This window comes from Piliocolobus tephrosceles, chromosome 11 (assembly GCF_002776525.5).
Source record: "Piliocolobus tephrosceles isolate RC106 chromosome 11, ASM277652v3, whole genome shotgun sequence".
Taxonomy (NCBI): domain Eukaryota; kingdom Metazoa; phylum Chordata; class Mammalia; order Primates; family Cercopithecidae; genus Piliocolobus; species Piliocolobus tephrosceles.
The window spans coordinates 89,385,275-89,405,494 of NC_045444.1; the positions used below are offsets into that span (position 1 = coordinate 89,385,275).

At 38.0% G+C, this 20,220-nt stretch overlaps 1 protein-coding gene across 3 annotated transcripts in view; it reads left to right on the forward strand.

The window, feature by feature from the left end:
• Nucleotides 1-20,220, forward strand: part of CARF (calcium responsive transcription factor) — an 85,842-nt gene that overhangs the window by 46,470 nt on the left and 19,152 nt on the right. For all 3 annotated transcript variants that reach the window (XM_023219172.2, XM_023219166.2, XM_023219177.1), the window contains 4 exons: nt 6,210-6,330; nt 7,698-7,827; nt 9,384-9,468; nt 15,208-15,397. In XM_023219172.2, coding sequence (XP_023074940.2) covers nt 6,210-6,330; nt 7,698-7,827; nt 9,384-9,468; nt 15,208-15,397 — 526 coding nt within the window. The remainder of the gene's footprint in view (nt 1-6,209; nt 6,331-7,697; nt 7,828-9,383; nt 9,469-15,207; nt 15,398-20,220) is intronic.

Sequence of the window (20,220 nt, forward strand, 5' to 3'; positions counted from 1 at the left end):
GCACAGCTGTGGAGAAATAGGAACGCTTTTACACTGTTGGTGGTAGTGTAAATTAATTCGACCATTGTGGAAGGCAGTGTGATGATTCCTCAAGGATCTAGAACCAGAAATACCATTTGACCCAGCAATCTCATGACTGGGTGTATACCCAAAGGATTATAAATCATTCTGCTATAAAGATATATGCACACATACGTTTATTGTAGCACTATTTACAATAGCAAAGACTTGGAACCAACCCAGATGCCCATCAATGATAGACTGGATGAAGAAAATGTGGCACATATATACCATGAAATACTATGCAGCCATAAAATAGAATGAGTTCATGTCCTTTTGCAGGGACATGGATGAGTTGGAAACCATCATCCTCAGCAGACTAACACAGGAACAGAAAACCAAACACCTAATGTTCTCACTCATAAGTGGGATTTGAACAATGAGAACACATGGACACAGGGAGGAGAACATCACACACCAGGGCCTGTGAGGGGCTGGAGGAAAAGAGGAGGTAGAGCAGTAGGACAAATACCTAATGCATGCAGGGCTTAAAACCTAGATGATGAGTTGATTGGGGCAGCAAACCACCATGGCACATGTATACCTATGTAACAAACTTGCACGTTCAGCACTTGTATCCCAGAACTTAAAAAAAAAAAAAAGTGTCTGTTCTTGTCCTTTGTCCACTTTTCAATGGGGTTTTCTCTTGTAAATTTGTTTTAAGTTCCATTTAGATGCTGGATAATAGACCTTTGTCAGATGCACAGTTTGCAAATATTTTTCTCCCATTCTTCAGTTTGTTTGTTTACTCTGTTGATAGTTTCTTTTGCTGTATAGAAGCTCTTAAGTTTATTTAGATTCCATTTGCCAATTTTTGCTTTTGTTGCAATTGCTTTTAGTGTCTTTGTCATGAAATCTTTGTCCATTCCCTTGTCCAGGATGGTATTGCCTAGGCTGTCTTCCAGGTTTTTATAGTTTTGGATTTTATATTTAAATCTTTAGTCCATCTTGAGTTTTTCTTTTGTTTGTTTGGTTGTTTTTTTTTGTATATGGTGTGAGGAAGGGGTCCAACTTCTGTCATCTGCATGTGGCTAACCCGTAATCCCGGCACCATTTTTTTTTTTTTTTTTTGAGACGGAGTCTCGCTTTGTCGCCCAGACTGGAGTGCAGTGGCCGGATTGCAGCTTACTGCAAGCTCCGCCTCCCGGGTTTACGCCATTCTCCTGCCTCAGCCTCCCGAGTAGCTGGGACTGCCTGCCACCTCGCCCGGCTAGTTTTTTTTTCCGTATTTTTAGTAGAGACGGGGTTTCACCGTGTTAGCCAGGATGGTCTCGATCTCCTGACCTCGTGATCCACCCGTCTCAGCCTCCCAAAGTGCTAGGATTACAGGCGTGAGCCACCGCGCCCGGCCATCCTGGCACCATTTACTTAACAGTGAGTTGTTTCCCTAATGCTTGCTTTTGTCAGCTTTGTTGAAAATCAAATGGTTGCAAGTGGGCAACATTGTTTCTGGGCTCTCTCTTCTATTTCATTGGTCTATGTGTCTGTTTTCATGCCAGTACCATGCTGTTTTGGTTACTGTAGCCTTGTTGTATTGTTTGAAGTCAGGTAACATAATGCCTCCAGCTTTGTACTTTTTGCTTAGGATTGCCTTGGCTATTTGGGCTTTTTTTTTTTATTTGGTTCCGTATGAATTTTAAAATATTTTTTTTCTGGTTCTGTGAAGAATGCCATTGGCAGTTTGATAGGAATAGCATTGAATCTGTGAATTGCTTTGTGCAGTGTGGCCATTTTAATGATATTGATTCTTTCTGTCCATGAGCATGGATTTTTTTTTTCCATTTGTTTGTATCTTCTCTGATTATTTGAGCAGTCTTTTGTAATTCTTATTGTAGAGATCTTTCACCCTCCTGTAATCCTAGGTTATTTTATTCTTTTTCTGGCAATTGTGAATGGGATTGCCTTCCTAATTTGGCCCTTGTCTTGGTTGTTGTTGGTATATTGGAATGCTAGTGATTTTTGAACATTGATTTTGTATACTGAAACTTTGCTGAAGTTGTTTATCTCTGGAGGAGCTTTCGACTGAGAATATGGGGTTTTCTAAATGTAGGATCATGTCGTCTGCAAACAAGGGTAATCTGACTTTCTCTCTTCTTATCTGGATGTTCTTTATTTCTTTCTCTTGCCTGATTGCTTTGGCCAGGACTTCCAATACTATGTTGAATAGGAGTGGTGAGAGAGGGCATCCTTTTCTTGTGCTGGTTTTCAAGGAGAATGCCTCCAGCTTTTGCCCATTTACTGTGATGTTGGCTGTGGGTTTGTTAGCTAAGCATTTTGTTTTTCTTAATTTATTTTAATTAAATAATCTATTTTTTAAGAGATATGTCTCAGCCAAGCACAATGGCTCACGCTTGTAATCCCAGCACTTTGGGAGGCCGAGGTGAGCAGATCACAAGGTCAGGAGTCCGAGACCAGACTGGCCAACATAGTGAAACCCTGTCTCTACTAAAAATACAAAAATTAGCCAGGTGTGGTTGTGCAAGCCTGTAATCCCAGCTACTCAGGAGGCTGAGGCAGGAGAATCGCTTGAACCCGGGAGGTGGAGGTTGTGGTGAGCCGAGGTCATGCCACTGCACTCCATGCACTCCAGCCTGGGCAACAGAGCAAGACTCCATCTCAAAAAAAAAAGAGATATGTCTCACTCTGTCACCTAGGCTTAAGTGCAGTGGCTTGATCTAGCCTCCACAGTAGCTAGAACTACAGGGACATGCCACTGCCATCAGCCAAATGGAGCTTTTTAAAGAAATATACCTTCCTTTTTTTTCAATATGACTTTTTATTATTCATTTATTTATTTATTTATTTATTTATTGAGACGAAGTCTTGCTCCGTTGTCCAGGCTGGAGTGCAGTGGCGTGCGATCTCAGCTCACTGCAACCCGTACCTCCTGGGTTCAAGCGATTCTCCTGCCTCAGCCTCCGGAGTAGCTGGGATTGCAGGTGCCTACCACCACGCCCGGCTAATTTTAGTATTTTTAGTAGAGACGGGGTTTCACCATGTTGGCCAGGCTAGTCTCAAACTTCTGACCCCAGGTGATCCATCTGCCTCAGCCTCCCAAAGTGCTGGGATTACAGGCATGAGCCACTGCACCTGGCCCCTTATGACTTTCTACATAAAAGTTATTAGTAAAGATTCTATAGTGGGCGAATCTGCAATGGATGAAGATGTTTTGGAGTGAAGCTGAATTGGTCTTTTGAATTTATTAGAAATATTGTACACAAAGGGCCCAGTAGGTAAAAGACCACTCAGCTAAAGTTTTCTGATAATTTTCATGGTCTGCCTGAAATGGAATGTGTTGTAGCATATGACTCTTCAAAACCATGTTTGCTTTCATAGCAAAGATTGAAGGTAATTAGCTGGGTTTTCTTTAAATAAGAAAAGTAATATTAACATTTTCGTTGTCAGATTATATGAATTGAAAATTTTTTTTAGGTACCGGGGGGCTAAGCTAAGAAGCGAGAAAATAAATGAGACTGTACTATGCTTGGGAAACATAGTTTCAAAATTAAGAGGATATTCCACAGATCAGTCTTAATTATGAAACTTGTAAATGATTGAATAACTTATAAAAATTTATATATGTTTAATTTTGATTTAAAAATAACCACGGCCGGGCGCGGTGGCTCAAGCCTGTAATCCCAGCACTTTGGGAGGCTGAGACGGGCGGATCACGAGGTCAGGAGATCGAGACCATCCTGGCTAACACGGTGAAACTCCGTCTCTACTAAAAATAATACAAAAAACTAGCCGGGCAAGGTGGCGGCGCCTGTAGTCCCAGCTACTCGGGAGGCTGAGGCAGGAGAATGGCGGGAACCCGGGAGGCGGAGCTTGCAGTGAGCTGAGATCTGGCCACTGCACTCCAGCCTGGGTAACAGAGCGAGACTCCGTCTCAAAAAAATAATAATAATAATAACCACAGCACTCATTTTCTAAGAATGAATAAAATATTTTTCATACCCCCAATCCTAAAAATTAGAATATATATATATATATATATATTTTGCACAGATATTTAATCTCATTATAAGGGGTAAAGAATTTAAAACAGTATTATTACTGTTGCCTTTTAATATCCAGCAGGGTTTTTTATATTGTTTTGGTTTTGTCTTTTTTTAGATTAAATAGCATTGACAAATATTGGGAGCTAGTACAGAGTGGTAGTTTAAAGGAGTCAGATTGCTTGAGTTTCAATTATAGCCTACCACTAAATAGCTCTGTGTAACCTTGTATGAGTTTTGTAACCTCTGTGTGACAGTTTCCTCATTTATAAAATGTATATACTTGATATACACATGATAAGGATTAAATGAGGTAATACATCCAAAGTGCTGCCACTTCGTATGCACTGAGCATGTGTAAACAGTTATCATCAGAGTTTGCAGTTGCTGTTTCATGCTAAAGTGATAAGAGTTATGGCAGGATATTTTTATCTCAAGAAACTTGTTAAACACTGGAGAAGGAAGGAAACAATTCCCATTCTTAATTTCTGGGAACTATTTATGATTATATTAATATTTAAAGCATTCTAGTTTGTTGAAGTTTTTTCCAACATTAAATTTTAAAAAATTTTTTTTCAAATTTATATTTGCATTTTTTCAAATGGCCCTTTTTTTTCAAAGCAAGGTTTTTGCTCTGTCACCCAGGCTGGAGAACAGTAGCATGATTATGGCTCACTGCAGCCTCGACCTCCCAGCCTCAAGTGATCCTCCCACCTGAGCCCCCAGAGTAGCTGGTACTACAGACACATGCCATCACATTCAGCTAATTTTAAAAATTTTTTGTAGAGAAAGGTAGCCCAAGGGGTTCAAGCGATCCTCTCGCCTTGACCTCCCAAAGTACTGGGATTACAGGCATGAGCCACTGTGTCTGGCCTCAAGTAACTCTCTTAGAAGTTGGAATGCAGTCCCTATCAAGCATCAGCAATATTTTCATGTTTTACCTAGCAAAAGAGGAGTCTGGGAAAGTGGGTTGGAATGATTAAGGATTATGACCTGCATTAAAGAGGACAGCAGACTTTGGATAAAACAGTAAAACCGTGTTAATAGGAGAGTAGTATGTTAAGTGATAAAATTTATGTGGTGCTGATGGAAGTCTGATGCTTCAAGACTTCCAGAAAAGTCTGGAAGCATCAGATAGACTTAATTTCAAATACTGTATTAGCTATACTTTCAAATTATAGGTCTAAAAGTGTTTTTTCAACTTCATATGCCTTTTTAGTTGATATTCCTCTAAATTTGATAGAGTAGGTTCAGTTGTTAAACTGAAAAAAAATAAAGTAAATATACTATTTTCTCTCTGTTTTCAGACTTTTGAGGCACTTCATAGTATAGTTCTTTATGAACCATAGAGGCTATATATAAATGCTGAGATGCAAAAATAAATCCTATTTAAGTAGACATTTATCAAGTTACCTTTTTTCTTTTTTTTGGAGACAGTCTCGCTCTGTCACCCAGGCTGGAGTACAGTGGTGCGATCTCGGCTCACTGCAACCTCTGCCTCCCAGATTCAAGCGGTACTCCTGCCTCAGCCTCCTGAGTACCTGGGATTACAGGTGCGTGCCACCACGCCCTGCTAATTTTTGTATTTTTAGTGGAGATGGGGTTTCACCACGTTGATCAGGCTGGTCTCGAACTCCTGACCTCGTGATCTGCCTGCCTTGGCCTCCTTCCCAAAGTGCTAGGATTACAGGCATGAGCCACCACTCCCGACCAACAAGTTACCATTTTTAAACTAAGGAAAATGACTTTAAATATAAGATAAATGATTGCCACACAAATAGGTCAAACATGTATGAATAATACAGTAAGTGGCAAAAGGTAAATGTATTACGTCCAGACAGACTTGTTCAGATTACCAAGTAATTAGACTTCATCCATGTGTAATGATTAAGACCGTTAGTGATTAAGACCCTAGGATTAGGGTCAAACTGCCTATTTTTAATCCTGACTTCACCACTTATAAGTTGTGAGACCTTGGAAAAAAATATTTATGTGCCTCAATGTTTTCATCTATAAAATGGGGTAAATCATAGAATCCACCATAGAGCTAGGTATGTGTTTAATAATTTATTTAATTAATAATTTTTGTTAAATCAGTCTAGGCATATGCATTTGATTTTTTTTTTTTTTTTTTTTTTTAATGCTTCCAAGATGATTGTTGCCAGCCCTACAGAAAATGGACAGGTACTTCGTGTAATTCCATCTACCCAGACAGCAATGGCACAAGTGATTATACCTCAGGGGCAGCTTGTGGATGTGAATAGTCCTCGGGGTGAGTAACAATGGGATGTAGTCCTCAGGGTAATATATAGGGGATTTGAGAATGTTTTAAAAACATAAATATTTTAGAAAAATCATCTTATGAAAGTCAGTGCTAAAATTGATCTCCTTAGGTAAAAGATTCTGAATTAAATAATTAGAAAACAGCTCTTCACCCAAATAAATTCAAAGTTCATTTTTCAACTCCTGTCTAGATTAGCTATTTGATTTAAGAATTCTATGAAGCCAGTTGACTCCTGCTTCCTCCCAAATGACCCAGTGAGCATAAAATAAATTCTTCTTAATTATAACAGTAGTAATAACCGCAACAATAGCAAGAATATAATGCTAATAGCTTCAGAAGTTCTTATTTATATCTTTCTTTTTTTTTTGGAGGCAAAGTCTTGCCCTATCCCCTAGGCTGGAGTACAGTGGTGGCATGATCTCGGCTCACTGCAACCTCCGACTCTCAGGTTCAAGCAATTCTCCTGCCTCAGCCTCCTGAGTAGCAGGGATTACAGATGCCTGCAACCACGCCTGGCTAATTTTTAGATTTTTAGTAGAGCCAGGGCTTCACCATATTGGCCAGACTGGTCTCGAACTCCTGACCTTGGGTAATCCACCCGCCTCCGCCTCCCAAAGTGCTGGGATTACACACGTAAGCCACCGTGGCTGGCCATTTATATCTTTATCAATATTTTTATTAGCCATGTGACTCATTACTTTTTTTTTTTTATACTATCCTTTTTATCCTCTTGCTCTTTTCCTCTTTCCTTGGCCCCTTCAGATTCAGAAAAGAGAATCATGCTCCCTATTTCTCCTTATATAGTCTGTCTTTACCTGTTTGATAATATGCCTATTAGTTCTCTTTTTTTTTTTTTTTTGCTTTCCTCCCTTTCCCCTCAATTTGAATCTCTTTTCTAACCTCATAGCTATACTGTTTTGTTCCTTCTTCATAGCTAATGGTTTAGGGCAGATATTTTCACCTTAGTGTTATCATTCTTTGTAATAGTCATTAGGACATGAAGAGAAAAACAAAGATTGCAAAAAACATTATGAGTATGAGCACAGTATATAAACAAAATTAGTTTTACATTTTCCTGTACATTGCAGAACTCTTAAGATACAATTATTTCTACTACTTTTATATCCTGGCTGTTCAATATAAATTCTAAAACTTAATTATAAAATTACAGTAGTCAGTATTATAATTTAAAGTAAACAAGTATCAGAGAAATTCTCAATAAAGCATTATTCGTTTATTCTCAATAAAGCATAAATTTTCTTTACCTATTACAAATACATAAGTTTTAGTTAGGTATATTCTTATGGTCTTATTCAAGATATTGATGTTACTTTGTTCTTGTTTTTGTTGTTAAGATGTCCCTGAAGAGAAACCCAGTGACAGAAACTTATCAACTGTAAGGGTGGATAATCTAGCAGACAATACCAGCAATTACATTCTTCATCCTCAGACATCCTTCACATTGCCCAAAAAGTCAGTGACCAGGTGAGTCCATGGGAAAGAGAAGCTCATCTTTTAACATCACCATGGAAATCTTTTTTACAAATTACACATTTAAAGCTGGCTGACTATGGAGAAAATCAGAAAATAGAAGGAACTATCATTGAATATATCTTTAGTTATTTTAAGGCATCTGGGTCATAAGGAGGTTACTTTGGAAGCTATAAATGTCAAAAGTGCTACTTTTCCTCAATGACATCTGTTATCTTTTGAAACAGTATGAAAATTGTATTAGTTTATTTAGTCTGACACTAACAGACTTTTTAGAATAAAGAAACATTCATGGCTAGGCACTGTGGTTCACGCCTGTAATCCCAACACTTTGGGAAGATAAGGCAAGTAAATCACGAGATCAGGAGTTCAAGACCAGCCTGGCCAAGATGGTGAAACCCCATCTCTACTAAAAATACAAAAATTAGCTGGGTGTGGTGGTGGGCGCCTGTAATTCCAGCTACTTGGGAGGCTGAGGCAGAGAATTGCTTGAACCCGGGAGGCAGAGGTTGCGGTGAGCTGAGATTATGCCACTGCACTCCAGCCTGGGCAACAGAGCGAGACTCCATTTAAAAAAAAAAAAAAAAGACCAGGTGTGGTGGCTCATGCCTGTAATCCCAGCACGTTGGGAGGCCAAGGTGAGCAGATCACGAAGTCAGGAGATTGAGACCATCCTGGCTAACACAGTGGAACCCTGTCTCTACTAAAAATACAAAACAAAAAAAAAATTAACCGGGCTTGGTGGCAGCCGCCTTTAGTCCCAGCTACTTGGGAGGCTGAGGCAGGAGAATGGCGTTAACCTGGGAGGTGGAGCTTGCAGTGCGCTGAGATCGCACCACTGTACTCCAGCCTGGGTGACAGAGCGAGACTCTGTCTTGAAAACAAAAACAAAAACGAAAAAAAATTTCATTATAGTTCCTAAAGTTTTAAAGGTGTTTTATCACATTTTTATGCATAGAATTCCTCTGTGGCAAAATGTTTAAAATGTTTTTTGCCAACTTTTTTTTCAGTTTTTGTTTTTGTTTTAAAATAATACTGTGATATTTTAGGGAAATATGTACGTGGCTTATGTGTTGTTTATATTATTTTAATTGTTCCATAAAAGTATTTTTGAATTAAGACATTATTTTTGACATTTAATCTTAGAACTTAATAATGTTACTTTTCACTTGATCTTAGCCAAAAGGCCAAGAAGTGACACATAATGTTACTTTAAACTAGTCAAATTTATCATTTTTTTGATAAATGAAAGCAGTTATATAATAAGAGCACAAAATAAGCTTTGGGAGAGATATATAAAACATTTGAATTTGTTGGGACTACATGTATCTGGAAGAACAAATTTAGGTCTTTGACTTAGTAGTTAATAAAATAGTAATTGTTAAAGAAAATGATAACTGATGCACCCATCAGACCAATCTGTAGTTATTGTTAAAACTTCTTACTGATGACCTCAATATTTCTCTTTGATACTAAGAGGATAAAGCAGTTGAATGCATTTTGTGTGTTCATTGAACTGCATGTTTATATATATTCCTCTCCTATCCCAGAATGCTGGAAGAACCCCTTCTGGCGCCTCTTCAGCCACTTTCTTCTAACACACCTATATGGGCCTGCCGTCTTAGGAGCTGTGAGGTGAGTTAAAAATAATTATTACCTAGAATTACTTACCTGCTTATAACCACAGGTCATCCCCAAATGCCACTTTTGAGTACAACTAATATAGGCTATATTTACAATATTTTGTTTGTGTTTTTGTTAAATCTAATCTCATGTATTATTGAATTCTTAGAGATTCTAAGCTCTGTTAAAGCAGAGGTTATATAAATCTGTTTACATTTCACTATTATTTCTTCTCTTGCAACGCTCTTCCCTCATAGTCCATGAAACTTCACTATCATGTTTCTCTACTATTAACTTTTCAACCATTTCTTTTCTTTCTTTGCTTGCACTTATTTTTTTTCATATTATCAGTAGAAAATTCTTTAAGGCTCACTTTCTGACTTTGTCTTTTTTCTCTATATTTTATCTTTTGGAGCACTTACCTACTTTGTTGACTTTCAACTCATATCTATAAAAATGATTTCCAAGTCCGTATCACCAGTTTTTATATTTATTTATTTATTGAGACAGAGTCTCACTCTGTCCCCCAGGCTGTAGTGTAGTGGTGCAATCTCAGCTCACTGCAACTTCTGCCTCCTGGGTTCAAGCGATTCTTGTGCCTCGGCCTCCCAAGTAGCTGGGACTACAGGCATGTGCCGCCACACCTGGCTAATTTTTTGTATTTTTAGCAGAGATGGGATTTCACTATGTTGGCCAGACTGGTCTCGAACTCCTGGGGTGATCCACCCACCTCGGCCTCCCAAAGTGCTGGGATTACAGGTGTGAACCACTGTGCCAGGCCAGATTTTGAATTCTGCCTTCCTCTTGTCCCAGATATCTGGATACTTGCCTGAAGGTTTATTTGAATTTCACCTCAAATTCACCATATCCCATACTGAAATCATCTACCATGCCACAACTAGCTCCACTTCCAAAATTCCATGTCTGCGTAATGACAAATACCATTTCCTTAGATGCCCAGGCATAAAGTTTTGTACTAATTTCTTCCTTTCCCACATTTGGTAGTCACCAGATTCTTTTTTTTTTTTTGAGACGGAGTCTCGCTCTGTCATGTAGGCTGGAGTGCAGTGGCGCTGTCTCAAGTCACTGCAACCTCCGCCTCCCAGGTTCAAGCAATTCTCCTGCCTCAGCCTCTTGAGTAGCTGGGACTACTTGCATGTGCCACCATGCTCAGCTAATTTTTGTATTTTTAGTAGAGACGGGGTTTCACTGTGTTTGCCAGGCTGGTCTCGAACTCCCGACCTCAGGTGATCCTCCTGCCTCAGCCTCCCAAAGTGCTGGGATTACAGGTGTGGGCCACTGCACCCTGAAGTAGTCACCAGATTCTTTTAGTTTTTCCTTTAAAGTATCTTTTTCTTTTTGGCCCATTTTTCAATAGGCTTTTGTCTTCTTGTGCTTGATTACAGGAATAGCCTGCCCCGTAACATCTTTGACTCTCCCATTTCTGGTCCCTAATGTATATTTTTCTAAGGCTACTTGTATTTGAAGATTGTTTTAATTGTCTTTTCTCAGTGCCCAATAAGTTGTGTTATTTTTTCCACATTATTTAGCCACTGTAGCTAGTTTCAAAGGCCTTTCATAATCTGGTATCATCCTACCTTGTCCTACTTTATTTCCTACTTTTCTCAAACTCATCTTCATTCTTGTTAGCCTAGTCTTCCTACTTTCGACAAATACTCCAGAATTTTTTTTTAGCTCTCCCTTTACCCATTTGTATTTCCTTTTCCTATATGTTACTTTTTTCTTCTACTTACCATTTCTAACTATTCTTCAAATCCCAATGCAAATCCTACATATCTTGTATAAATTATCTAATGATTATTTTAGCCTTTACCTATTTCTCTCTTTAAATTCTTTAGTATTAATTGTCATTCTTGATTATTTACTAGCTTAGGCCGGGCACAGTGGCTCACTTCTGTAATTCTAGCACTTTGGGAAGCCAAGGCAGGCGGATCACTTGAGGTCAGGAGTTCGAGAGTAACCTGGCCAATGTGACGAAACCCCATCTCTGCTAAAAATACAAAACTTAGCCGGGCGTGGTGGTGGGCAGGAGAATCACTTGAATTTAGGAGACAGAGGTTGCAGTGAGCCAACATCACGCCACTGCATTCCAGCCTCCGTGACAGAGTGAGACTCCATCTCAAAAAAACAATTTAAAAATAAAATTATTTACTAGCTTGGATTGTTCACTGTTACATAATATTTACACTTTTTGAGGAAAGGGACCATGTCTACTCTATATACAAACCATAGATGGTAATGAATATTTAACTATCAGAATGCTTCATTGTTTTAAACAAATCTTAAAATGTGGGAAAGGAAAATATTCTTTGTATTTTAATCTTTTAAGAAAATTTCTTATGAAAAACCTTGTGCTATATGTATTACATTTGTTAGGACATTATCGTCGTTGCTTTTCTAAGTAGAGTGCATGTATGTATATACATATATATGTGTGTGTGTGTGTGTGTGTGTGTGTGTGTGTGTGTGTGTTTAGGTTTTTCTCCCCCTACCTTTTGTTAGTCATAGTTTTTCAGTGGTTTCCTAAAGTTACTGTTGTGATTGTTTGATGAGGGTTTTAAAAATCATTATTATAAGCCTCATGGAATGCTATGGATATTAGAGCATTTGTTAATACAATCATGCAACCAAATCACCTTGTGTTACAACTATAGTGCATCATGTGGCTTACCTAAAATCATAGTGTATCTTGTAAGAAATTGAATACTACTGTCCAACAGACTTGAGTATGGTTGTCCAAGATGAATCACTTCTTTCCCAGTGAGGGATTCTTTTTCCTCTCCCAAGCTACATCAGTGATAAAAAAAATTTTGAGTTGGCCGGGTACTGTGGCTCACTCACGTCTGTAATCCGAGCACTTTAGGGGATTGAGGCGGGTGGATCACAAGGTCAAGAGATTGAGACCATCCTGGCCAACATGGTGAAACCCTGTCTCTACTGAAAATACAAAAATTAGTCTGGCATGGTGGCATGCGCCTGTAGTCCCAGCTACTCGGGAGGCTGAGGCAGGAGAATTGCTTGAACCCAGGAGGCAGAGGTTGCAGTGAGCTGAGATCATACCACTGCACTCCAGCCTGGTGACAGAGGGAGACTCCATCTCAAAAAAAAAAAAAAAAAAAAAAAAAAATGTTAATGGCTGAGGAAATATTTTCTGCATTTTGGTTCAAAATATTGTTTAGTAATCTTTTATTTTTTGAATTTCTCATTTAATGATGTTTTATTGTAGACATTTTTTCAGATTTGACTAAAGTGTATTAACTGGACAAATTTCAATACTGTATTAAAATTGTATCCGTAAGCCTATTTATAAGTATATATAGTTCTGATTATAGTATACTGATTTTTTTCTTTATTGACATATATTCTAATTTTATTTATAAATAAATTATAGTATTATAGCTAAAATTTATATTCATTTATTTGTGGTGAGTTTTGATAAAGAGTTGTCTAGGTTAGCAGAAAAATTATAAATGTAAGCATTTTCATTATTTTAGAGGAAATTGCAGTTAATGTATTGTTTGGCATCAGATTATCTCTTAACTATTATAACCAAAAGTACAGCCACAATGGTATTTTGATACCTTTCTATTTGTTAAATGTGTTCTTCCTCTATGCCCACATCTCTGTTCTTATTTCCTCTAAGGGGGAAACATACGTGGAGTTAATTCTAGGTCTCTGCATTTCATTGTAAGAGATCACAGTTAACATATTTTTTCTGTTGATATAGAAAAAAAAGTTTCTCCTCAGCTGGGTGCAGTGGCTCATGCCTATAATCCCATCACTTTGGGAGGCAGAGGCAGGCAGATCACCTGAGATCAGGAGTTCGAGACCAGCCTGGTCAACATGGCGAAACCTCGTCTCTACTAAAAATAGGCATGGTGGTGCACACCTGTAATCTCAGCTGCTTGGAAGGCTGAGGCAGGAGAATCATCTGAACCCAGGAGATGGAGGTTTTAGTGAGCTGAGATAGCACCACTGCACTCCAACCTGGGCAACAAGAGTGAAACTCTATCTCAAAAACAAAAGCAAAAACAAAAAAAGAAAAGAAAAAGTTTCTCCTCTAGTACAGGGATACTCAAATGGTTATATGTAGATAATATAAATTTATTTACATTATTTATTTATACTTTCCTTGTTTTAGAAAAAATTTTAAGAGCGCTTACAAAAAATACGTAAAATATATTAGCAAGGTAGAAATTGAAAGTGGAAGCTAAACAATAAAGACAGACAAGGATGGGAACATAAAATGGAAGTAAGAAAATACATGTCTTAACTAACTATGTGTGTGTGCGTGTATACATATACTTGTCTATAATCAAGATATATGCTTTTCAAAAGGGGAAACTTAGTTACTAAATTCTGTGCCTTTTAGATTTAAAAATTATGCTAATTTCCATAAGATAAAAGCAAACCATTAACTATTTTTGGTACTAAGACTAAACAGAAATTTCTCTCAGAAGAGGATCTTCTTTTTTTATTATTATTTTTATTTTTATTTTTTTTTTTTTGATACAGAGCCTCGCTCTCTTGCCCAGGCTGGAGTGCAGTGGCGCGGACTCGGCTCACTGCAACCTCCGCCTCCTGGGTTCAAGCGATTTTCCTACCTCAGCCTCCCGAGTAGCTGGGACTACAGGCGCCCGCCACCACGTCCAGCTAATTTTTTGTATTTTTAGTAGAGACAGGGTTTCACCATGTTAGCCAGGATGGTCTCGATCTCCTGACCTCGTGATCCACCTGCCTCAGCCTCCCAAAGTGTTGGGATTACAGGCGTGAGCCACTGCGCCCGGCCGGATCTTCTTTTTTTAAAAAACAGAGTCTTACTCTATTGCCCAGGCTGGAGTGCAGTGGCACAATCTCAACTCACTGCAACCTCCATCTCCCAGGTTCAAGGGATTCTCATGCCTCAGCCTCCCAGGTAGCTGGGATTACAGGCAAGCGCCACCATGCCCAGCTAATTTTTGTATTTTTCGTACTGATGGGGTTTCACCATATTGGCCAGGCTGGTTTCGAACTCTTGACCTCAGGTGATCTGCCTGCCTTGGCCTCCCAAAGTGCTGGGATTACAGGCGTGAGCCACCGTGCCTGGCCTCAGAGAGGGATCTTCATAAAAAGAATGTTGATATAATGAGCAAATTTTTCTACAGCCTTTTATCAATCACTCACAATTTTCATTGGATTTCTAATAGATGCATGGCATCCTATCAAAATTAATCTCAGGCATTCCTGCCTGCCCACCTTCCCACCTGCCCTCCTTCCCTCTTTCCCTCCTTCCCTCCCTCCCCTTTCCTTTCTCCTCCCCACCCCACTCCAAAAAATCAGTTTCAGTAAAGGAGGCCCCACAGGGAATGAGTGCTTTGTGGCTAGTTTTATGCTGATCTGGATTGATCCAGGATAGAGTTTTAAATATCTGAAAGAATGGATATACATTATATATGTTCTTGCAAGTTATCTTTTCTGAATATTCTTTCTCTCAAACAAGACGTTGATAAAGATAGTATGGCAAATGAGTTTGGCATTATATTCCCTAACAAACACCTGCAAAATACCCATTTGATGATACTGGTTGAACTCAAATCAGACCCACTGTTTGTAATAGACCATTGATCTGAGGGCACAAATGACATTCTCTTGTGCAAGGTGATGAGTCTTCCATTTTGGACAACCATCTCATATTTATTATGCAATGAAGTGTATTTGCTAGTAATTTTGTTTAATTTCTACCACATGCAGAAAATTGGAGATTCATACCGTGGCTACTGTGTAAGTGAGACTGAATTAGAAAGTGTCCTAACATTTCACAAGCAGCAAACACAGAGTGTTTGGGGGACTCGTCAGTCTCCAAGCCCAGCCAAGCCTGCTACACGCTTGATGTGGAAATCCCAGTATGTTCCGTATGATGGAATCCCATTTGTTAATGCAGGTACTTTTTTAAAGACTTATTTTAAAAGGTTCAGCAGCAGCCGTAGTCCATTGTGATACTGTGATTTTCCTAAGGTGATACAATTTTATTATGGTAGCTGACAATTGAATGCTAATTGAAATGCATATTAAATTGAAAAAACTTATAATAAATATAATCAATTACTTTATAAGATTGCATTTTAATATATCAGAATGAGTAAGACTTCTTTCATATATTATACTGAAAAATAAAATATCGAAGTTTCAGTTAACCTGTTTAATAAAATATTAAAAGAGCAATTTTATTTTAAATATGTACATCAGCTGTGTTTTTCCCCTTCAGATTAAATATTTTAGCCTTCTCTCTTAATTAGTGTTGTGGGAGAAATTTATGTCTATTTTATGTAGCTTGTAACTCTGGAGCTACTGTAAGAATTTGTATATAATCTGGAGTTACAGAATTCTGATACTAAAGTTCTCAAGCATTAGGTATGTTATATACAGTATTCTCAGAGACTGGGTTAGTTGTTTACTAAGGGAGTAGTTTCAAGCAAATCTCTTAGACTAGTTAAAGCCCCAAAGAATCTAAAACTAAGCAATTTATTTTAGGACTATGAGGACACTAATTTAGCTGAAAGAGTTGCAGTTTCGTCCTGGACCTCTGAGGTTAATGAGAAATACTTAAGAGAAGATGAGATAAATGTAACCACTTCTGCCTGAGTTTCATCAGTATTCTATAAAAGAAATGCAACATTAAAAATAAATGAGCTGAGTTATTTATTTATTTATTTATTTATTTTAAATATGGTGGCTCATGCCTGTAGTCCCAGCACTTTGGGAGGCCAAAGCAAGAGGATTGCTTGAGCCCACGAGTTTGAGAGAATCCCTGGGCAAAACAGGGAGACCTCATCTTTACAAAAAAATAATAAATTACCTGGACATGGTGGCATGGGCCTGTAGTCCCAGCTATTTGGGAAGCTGAGGTAGAAGGATTACTTGACCCTTAGAGGTCAAGGCTGCAGTGAACCGTGATCATGCCACTACACTCCAGCCTGGGTGGCAAAGTAAGACCCTGTCTTAAAAAAAAAAAAAAAAACTAACAAATAATAAAATGAACTTGAAATCCTGTAGCATTCCTTTTTCCCATCCTAGGTCTAATCTCCTTAACCCTCCATAGGTAGCTACTACATGAATTCCATGTGTATCGTTCTAGTCTATATTTTTATACTTTACCTTACATATTGTATCCACAATAATATATTTTATTGTTTTGGATTTCTAAAAATGTGTAAATAGTAAAGTATAGATATTGTTTTGCAAATTTTTTCACTCACCCTTTTTTTTTTTACATCTATTGGTATTGATATTTATAAATCCTAGTTAATCCAGTTTAATCATTGTATAATATTCCAGCATATGACCAAACCAGTAATTTTCTATTGATCATCATTTAGGTTGTTTCCAGCTTTTCATTATTATGAAGAATACTGTAGCCAAACCTCCACACTATATATACTCTAATGAAAAAGCTGTAATTAGTTTTTCTAGAGTATATGCCTTAAAGTAGAATTGCTGGTTGTGAATTATGCCCATTTCATCTTTACAAGATTATCTTAAAATTGCTCTCAAAAGTGATTGTACAGGTCCAGAATCCTTTTGAAATTTTTTGGACCACATATATTTCAGAATTCTGAATTTTTTTAAGGTAATGTGGTAACATTATGGAATACTCCTAGCAGGTATTCTATAGACCAGCAGTCCCCAATCTTTTTGGCACCAGGGACTGGTTTTGTGGAAGACAGTTCTTCCACGGACCGGAATGGGGGATGGGGGATGGTTTCAGGATGACTCAAGCACATTACATTTATTGTACACTTTATTTCTATTACTACATCGTAATATGTAATGAAACAATTACACAACTCACCAGAATGTAGAGTCAGTGGGACCCCTGAGCTTGTCTTCCTGCAACTAGCAGGTCCCAGCTGGAGGTGATGGGAGACAGTGACAGATCATCAGGCATCAGATTCTCATAGGGAGCCTGCAACCTAGATCCCTTGCATGTGCAGTTCATAACAGGGTTTGTGCTTCTATGAGAATCTAATGATGCCACTGATCTGACAGGAGGCAGGGCTCAGGAGGTAATGCAAGTGATGGGGAGTGCCTGTAAATACAGGTGAAGCATTGCTGGTTTGCCCACTGCTCATCTCCTGCTGTGCGGCCTGGTTCCTAACAGGCTACAGACTGATAGTGGTCCATAGTCTGGAGGTTAGAGACCCCTGCTATAGCCAATATCACATAATCAAACACTAATTCTTTATTAGATAGTCATACCAAGATAAACAAATAAAGACTATAAATAACCTCACACAGCTCAGGCCTGGTTTTGCAGCCAAGTGAGTCCTGAAAAAACTGTTTTCTGAGTTTTTTGGATTTCAGATTTGTACATAAGGGTTTGACAACTTGTACCAATTTTCACTCCTGTCAGCAGTTGTGTGAAAATTTCATTTCCCCACATTTACTTCATGACTTAGCTTTGCCAGGTGTTTAAAAATCTCTCTTTTTTTTTTTTTTTTTTTTTTGAGATAGGGTCTCACTCTGTTACCCAGGCTAGAGTACAGTGGTGTGATCTCTGCTCACTGCAATCTCAATCTCCTTGGCTCAAGAGATCCTCCTGCCTCAGCCTCCTGAGTAGCTGGGACTACAGGCATATGCCACCATGCTCAGCTAATTTTTGCATTTTTTTTGTGGAGATGAGGTTTTGCCATGTTGCCTAGGCTGATCTCAAACTCCTAAACTCAAGCAATCTGCCCACCTCAGCCTCCCAAAGTGCTGGTATTACAGGCGTGAGCCACTTTGCCCAGCCTTAAAAATCCTTTAAATTTTGGAAATTTTTACATGTGAATCAAAGTAGAGATAATAATATAAGAAACTCCCTGACTCCAGGTGTCTATCTTCCAGCTTCAACGACTGTCAGTGTATGGTCAATCTTGTGTCATACCCCTTACACTTCCTCATTCCCTAGATGGTTTTATAGCACATTTCAGATATATCATTCCTTCTGTAATTACTAAAGTATATGGTGTATACTAAAGCATATATCTCTAAAAGATAAGGACTCCTTACATATGTCTATACATATATGTGTGTATATATATACACACACATGTATATATCAATCCCATTATCACACTTAATAAGAAAATTCATAGTAACTTTTTAATGTTATAAAATGTTCAGTGTTTACCTTTTCCCACTTATCTCACAGGTTTTTCCCCCCCTTAAAGGTTGTTGAAATTCAAATCCAAACAGCATCCACAGACTGCATTTAGTTAATAAATCTCTTAAGCTTCTTTTAATTTGAAGATTTCTCTCCTCTTCTAGGTAGTTTGTTCTGTAATATTTGCCATATTCTGGGTTTTGCTTATTCCATCTGTGTGATGTAGTTTTTGTTCTTTATCTCTTCTATTTTCTGTAAACAGGTCTAGAGCCTTGATTAAATGCAGATTTGATTTTTGCAAGAATACCTCCTCCCGTGCTCTGTACTTATTGCCATCTGTGTGTGTCTCTGTTTGTGGTGTTGAGATTGATCAGTGGATTCAGTTGTTTTAGAGTATTGTCAAATGTTTTTATTTTTGCCAATCCGAGGAGTATGAGATAGTATTTTACTATTGTTTTAATTTGCATTTCCCTGTTTACCTGTAAAGTTGAACATCTTTTTCTTTGTTCATTTACTACCTTTTTTTTCTTTCTGACGTGGCTATTCATAGCCTTTGCCCATTTTTCTGAGTGGTTGTTTATTAATTATTTATGATTGTTTGTAGTTTACATAGTAATTCTACTTGGAGAATTACTATGTTATATATGTTATAAAATGCTATTTCTCACACTATTACTTTTATATTTACTTATGGTATCTTCTAAACAGAAGTTTTTATATTTTAATGTCAGTTTTATCAACATTTTTGTTAGTAACTGGTGTTCTTATTTTATATTTTAAAAGTTTGCTATATCCTACAGTAGTGTAAGATACTCAGCTTAAAATCAAGTTATATAATTTTCACATCTATTTATTTGTATTATCTATTGCTGTGTAACAAATTATACCAAACTTAGTGGCTGAAAACAACAAATGTTAATTATCTCACAGTTTCTGTGAGTCAGGAATCCAAGAGTGACTCAGCAAAGTGGTTCTGCTGCAGTCATCTCATGACTTGACTGAAGGAGAGTCTGCTTTCAGATTCACTCTTGTGGCTGTCAGCAGGCCTTACTCCCTGCCATGTGGGCCTTTCCACAGAGCTCCCTTACCACATGGCAGCTGATTACATCCAGAGAGAGCAATTCAAGCAAGAGTTAGAGAGAATACCCAAATGGAAGTTACAGTCTTTTTATAACCTAATATCAAAAATAACTTCCTGTCACTTTTGCCATATTTATTAAACATAAGTTAATAAGTCTAGCCCATGTTCAAGGGGAGGGGATTACTCAAGGGCATGAATACTAGAAGGCATGGATTACTGGAGGCCATCTTAGGGCTGGCTGCTGTATTAACAGCCCAAATAAAAATAAGAAAATAATTATAAAGGGAAATAAAAATATAAATGATACTAATATTTATTAACCAAATGTAATATTTGCTCACTATTTATAAAGTGAGCCATATGTCAGGTGGGGCACAGTGGCTCATGCCTCTAATCGCAGCCCTTTGGGAGGCCAAGGCAGGCGGATCACTTAAGGTTAGGAGTTCAAAGGCAGGTGGATCCCTTGAGGTTAGGAGTTCAAAGCCAACCTGGACAACATGGCAAAACTCTGTCTCTACTAACAATACAAAAATTAGCCTGG